This window comes from Corapipo altera, unplaced genomic scaffold (assembly GCF_003945725.1).
Source record: "Corapipo altera isolate COAL_440 unplaced genomic scaffold, ASM394572v1 126, whole genome shotgun sequence".
NCBI classification, from domain to species: Eukaryota; Metazoa; Chordata; class Aves; order Passeriformes; family Pipridae; genus Corapipo; species Corapipo altera.
Window position 1 is genome coordinate 928,363 of NW_020884937.1, and position 6,000 is coordinate 934,362.

Genomic DNA, 6,000 nt, shown 5'->3' on the forward strand with positions numbered 1-6,000 from the left:
ACATTCAGTGAATTACTAAAATCTAAACAGGCTCTGCATTTGAATTGATCTCCCAAAGCTGCACAGGGCTCCAGCAGGAAAGCTCTGTATGCACTGGCACGCCTGCTGCAAAACAAGATAAATACCTGGCACCCCTCCCGCTCCTCCATAACCAAAATGAGGACAAATAGCTGCATTATTGGCTTCATTAGCGCCTGTCTTAGGAGATCTTATTTTTCTTGGGAATAGAGGAAAACATCCCAAGAGAGACACTGGAACAGGCCGCCCAGAGAAGCTGGGTAATACTTCCAACAATGCCACATTCCCTGGAATTGTTCAAGGCCAGGTTGGACAGGGTTTGGAGCAATCTGGTCTAGTGGAAGGTGTCCCTGCCCACGGCAGGGGGTTGGAATGAGATGATCTTTAAGGTCCCAACCCAAACCATTCTGTGATTCTATGAAATCCCACGACCAAACAGGATTTTCCCAGAACAAAATTTAACAAAGATCAAGAGTAAAATTCTGGATCTAACTCTTGCAACACTACAGAGACATTCTGCTTTCTGCTGGAGAACTCTACTCCAGTGACATGTGAGCATAAACAAAGGCACTGGTCCCCTCCCACAGTCCCCACACCAGCAAGGAATTCCAGCCCTGCAAAATAAACAAAGTAAGGTCCAGTGTGTTTAAGACATGCACTGCCAAAAATCTCCTGCCAACACCCAGCCAGCTGGTGGTGGGAAGTCTCTGGGTGGTAACGGGTCTCAACACTGGACAAAACTATTATTTTTTTTGTTCTAATTACATCATTATAGCTCCAAAGTAGTTTCTGTGGATGTTCTCCTTAACCTCCTGGTAGCTCGGCCCTCAGCCCAGCTGACCACAGCAGTGCACACACAGCCAAGCTGATAAGCACTTGTAGGGCACAATTCATCTGATTTGCTCACACTAGAACCCACCCTAAAAATGCCAATTTTTTTTTCTCCTCTCCACTGGGAGCCCCTGATGAACAGCTCAGCTGTTTTTACTGCAAACATTTTCAGTTAGGGGAAAGATCACCATCCCCCACAGCACCACTTTAGTCTTTCCTGTAAGTCCGTGGAGTTGGCCAAGACCAGAAACAATCAGCAAAGTTGCTTATCCTAAAAATGCTGCAAAACAACCCCTTCATTTAATCCTTCTGCTCCTCTACCCAACGCTGCTATTTCCTAACCGCTCCACACTACTAATCTGCATATCCAAAATACAAATGGAAAATGCTGGTCCTAAGAAAAACAAAACACAGGAATGGGGTGAGATTCCTTAACAAGGTTGGATTGGGAACACACCGGTCACCAAACACAGCTTCCTGCACCTCCCAAGTGTGCTCCCAGCCTTCAGGATTCTTGGGGAATCCTGTGAGTTGTCCATGATAGGTTGCAAGAAAAATGCCACTGTACAGAAAATTCTGATGACTGAACGTTTCGTGGAAGATTATTTGTCCAAAATACTTTGTGTAGCAGCTGAAAAGACCACAGCACAGTTCCCAAGGGAAAGAGCTTACACAAACAGGGCAAAGCTTCTGGATGGGCTTTCACAGCAGGTTTTTTTTTTTGACACTCTTCCTTCCTCCTTTCGCCCAGAGGTGAAAGTGGAAAGTTTTCTCATCCAGAGGATGCCTTGGCCACTGAGTACTTAAACAAACACAGTATCCACAAAACCTGGGGTTTTTCTTTCTCACTGGAGAAAATTCAACTGTTCAAAGGCCTTATTTAATCAGCTGGTGCACATGTACAGGTGAGCTCAAGCACTGAAGAGGCTGTTTCACCCCTTCCTTTAAGAGAAGGATGAGCACAATTTCCAAATACCTTTCACAAGCCACATGTTCAAACATGCTTCACCCCCACCTGCACACAACACGAGGTGATTACAACACTCCTGGAATGTTTGTACCTGCTCTCTGGCCACAGGTTTTAAATTTCCCACCACCATTTTATGCCTTGTCTTCAATCCCAAAGATAAGTGTATTCACAGATAACACCAAAGAAATTGCGAGTTCTACCAATCTGAGACATTCTGCCTATGATGCAAACCCCTGTGTCAGCTGGTCCTTTATGTCATTGGGAATTTCATACCAAACATTAAGGATGACGGCTGGAAGTGAATACGGAAGAAACACGCAGTTTCTCCCGGAACCACAAGTTTTGGATGCTCCCATCAAAAGGAAAGAATACAAAAATCCACCTAGCCCCAGAAGGTTCTAACTGCTCCCAGTGACAGCTCCCAGTGACAGCTGGGGACACGGAACTGAGGCTTCCCAAACTCTGGATCAAGTGACGAAAGACAACACTGCATTGTACTTCTTAATGGGATGTATGTACTGCAAAGCACACATGGAAAGGTCAACCCCACCCTTGAGAACAACCAGTTCAAGTCCAAGGAGAACTAGATCCACTTTTCTGCTCCATTCCAAATCAACATTTTTTTTTTTTAGATAAGCAGTTTCCCAAGGTTTGTGCCATGGTTCCTTGTCTATAAGAAAAACTTCTTAAACCCAGGATAAAAAACACCTGCAGAACATTTCTTTCTTCATTTTTATTTTCCAGTAAGGTACATAGCCTTTCACTAGGAGCTTGGGGCTGAATATATTTATTAAAAATTGAGAGGTGCTCATATAATTTAATAGTAAATTCTAGAGGAGTATTTAGCTTGTTATATTCTTTCTTTATTCCCTTAACAAAGGAAGCAAAAATTCACGTTTTATCCAATGTCTGGAAATGACATTAACCATATCTAGGAAATCCTGAGAGGTGAGGTCTTAGCATTTAAGTAACAATTAAGTTATGCTTTCCATAAGATGTAATTGTGGTGTTTGGACATTACTAATTCCAGATATTTTTTCAATTAATAAACTAATCGTTGCATAAGGTTCTAGTAACAGGCAATGGAACAGGCAAATCTGGAGAGTTCTTTTCTAAACATGCAACTTGCTATTTTTTTTCCTTGAGTCATTTCAGGTAACTAAACCAAGCATGACCTAGGAACGGGAAAGCACCAAGGAAAAAGATCACTAAAAATGATGTCACTTGGCTTCTATTTCTTGTTTACGGTGATACTACAGCAGAAAACGTAATTATAAACATCAGTTTGTACCAGGTATAAGATATTCCACATTGAAAAAATGGATTGTATTACATAATGCTAAATAGGTTTAAAGGCTTCTCCAAATTCCAAAGCTCACACACATTTTGCCTGCCTTAATAAACCAAAACTACATAACAGATCTGCATGAACACCTCGGGTGCAAATGCACACATCTGGAAAAGCCAGTTTGAAAGAGGTACAAGTAACAAAAATATGCTTTCCAGCCCTCTATCCAAACCAGAGAGGTAATAATTGTTAAACATGGAGTTTAAAGCAACTTCAATAAACAGTCACTCCGTCATTCTAAAAAGCACTTTCTGATTGGAATTACCCTCATTTTTATTTTTTTTTTTTTAGGAATTGAATTCTAGTAATGTTGTATGAATTATTCAATGATTCTATCAGCTTATTTTCAACCAAATTCTGTTTTCTTTTCCCTGAGGAAATTCCAACAGTACTTGCATGCGCCACTCCAGTATTAGCAAGAGTTAGAGGCCTTTATGCTCTTTTTTCTATACAGATAATGTATTCTTCAAGCTCATTTCCACTGAGGGGAGAAAAAAAACACTTTCAGTTTGGCTTTCCTCATGAATAATACATTAAAAATTTAATATTAGAGAACAAATCTTCTTTTTAAGCCTCCAGAAACAGTACTATATTTGCCCTATTACTCTGAAAAGATTCATGTACATATTTAAACACGAGTAAACCATAAGCTCCTGTTCTCCGTAATTAAGCTGCAACAAAATATTTCCCCATTTATCAGACCAATTCTAAAACAATTCTGTGTAGCTTTATAACTGTCATTAAAAAAAAGGATAATCCCTTACCGTATCCACAACAAGGACTGTAATGCATTTTGTTCCATAACTCTGTGTTAGAATATCAAGTGGAACAGATTTACTTTTTTTTCCAGCCATTCATGAAAAAACAGTTTGTTTACACGGAGGAGAATCCTGATTTCGAGTAGGAAACCGAAATCCACAAGAAAAAAACATTTACACAGCAGCAAAAATTATGTAAGGGAGGAGAGGCAGGAGAAAATAAGCGCCTGGTAAAAGGATGAAAACTTCTAGGAAGAGAAGAGTCCTTCTAAGAACAGCAGCCGCATCGATCTCGTGCCACTTGTTCAAGCCTCTGCTCCGTGGGCTGATGGCTCCACCACGGTCTCAGGCTTCCGATTCCTTCTCGGGCTTGTGTAAAAATAAACGAACTGCTGAATGTGAACCCAGATGTTTCAGAAATCAGAAAGCAAGAGTCCAATCATGCTGCTACAAGAGGTGCATTTTTAAGTGTCCGCGTCTGGCGAGGCTGCGCTACAAGGCGGGATCACCGAGTTCAACTCCCTGGAGGCTCCCAGCATCTTTTCCAGGAAGCCACCAGCAAGTTCATGACACTGAAGGAACTGGACAAGGTGTCCTTTGAGAAAGGAGCACACTACAATCTGCAGGATGAAGGACAAATACAACCAACACAAACTCTGCCTTCGCTGCTCAGGGTTGGGTCACTAACGGGGCCTCGTCACAGAGAGGGACTGATGGTTGGGCTCGATCATCTTAAAGGGTTTCTTCCAACCTAAATGATTCTAAAATTTCCATGCATTGCCTTTGGTGGAAAGATGAGCCAAATGGGAAAGGAAGAAAGGGCAAAACATTAATTTTTATTAAGATGACTGGAAGAAATGCTGTGGACTCAACTGTATGGCTGCAACTACAGGTTTCAGCCAACATCAGCTCAATTATCCTTTCAAGGTAACTTCTAATTTCTCTTTAAGGCATCACATTCCACATGATTTGGGATACTCTGCTCATTATCACAGAAAGATAGACATACTTTTCTTCCTTTCCTCATTTATTACAAATCCTTTTAAAATTATCATTAAGCTATGATTAAGCATTCAAAGACTTTACCATAGCTTGGACTTTTAGTGGGCTCTTCACGTTCCCTACAGAAAGGCAAGACATGGGAATCAGAGACTCTCTCATGCCTGGTCTGCAGGGAACTATCTAGCAAACATTGTTGATCTGTTCCCAGATCACAGGTCATGGAAGTGAGCTGTAAACCCTGTCACAAACACATTTCTAATCCAGCTTTCCAAGGGCAGTGAGGTCCCAGCAAAGCTTGGAATCAGCACTGTCAAGTCGCTTGGCTTTGCAGAGTCCACGAAAAAAGGACAAAGCAACTTGTGGCTCTTCCACTAAAGAGCAGTGAAATCCTCGTGTTGCTTTTTTTCCAAGAAGTTGCATTTTCCTACTTCCCAATATCTCTTTTATTCTTAACCATAAAATTCACGAGGAGCTCTTGCATCTAAAACCCTCTCAGAAATAAACCCCTGCTGCCTTCTAAACCCACGAGGAGCTGCTAAAGCCGCCCTCACCCAGCTCCTGCGCTCGGTTTTGCAGGGACAGTGACTGCCCCCAATGTCCCCCGTGTCCCAGAGCAGGAAGTCCATCCAGCAGCAGCTGGCAGGCAGCACAGAGATCCACACAGCCTATGTTTGTCCATTACCCTTTTCCTCTTGGCCGCCGCCTCGGCTCTGTGAGCTCCTCTCCCCTTATACAGGAAGCCGGGGCCTCAAACTTAATCCTGCACATTCAGTTCTCTGCTCTTCCAGCTACCACTACAAATGTACTCTCCCAGAAAAAAAAAAAAAAAAAAAAAGGCAAAAAGCAAGCACGGAAAGCTCTCGCAATCCAATCTTTGCTAAACTTCTCCACGGTGAGATTATTTCTTCTTTTTTTTTTTTTTTTTTCCTGGGAGAAAACTGAAGGAAAGATTAACAAATTCCCGCAGCTGAACAAACACACTAAACGTTATTCATCACAGAGGAGAGCAGATAATCCAAATCTGAAGGTCCAAACAAACCTTGCAACACCACTACAGCCAGAAAACCACCCCA

The 6,000-nt window shown here is 42.0% G+C and overlaps 1 protein-coding gene across 4 annotated transcripts in view; it reads right to left on the reverse strand.

The window, feature by feature from the left end:
* CTDSPL (CTD small phosphatase like) overlaps nt 1–4,770 on the reverse strand; it is a 58,785-nt gene extending 54,015 nt beyond the window's left edge. For 2 of the 4 annotated variants that reach the window (XM_027660650.1, XM_027660649.1), the window contains exon 1: nt 3,932–4,770. In XM_027660650.1, the coding sequence (XP_027516451.1) occupies nt 3,932–3,959 (28 nt within the window). In that variant the 5' untranslated portion in view covers nt 3,960–4,770. The remainder of the gene's footprint in view (nt 1–3,931) is intronic. The other 2 variants (XM_027660652.1, XM_027660651.1) reach the window with 1 other exon arrangement.
* Between the last annotated feature and the right edge of the window lie 1,230 nt (nt 4,771–6,000).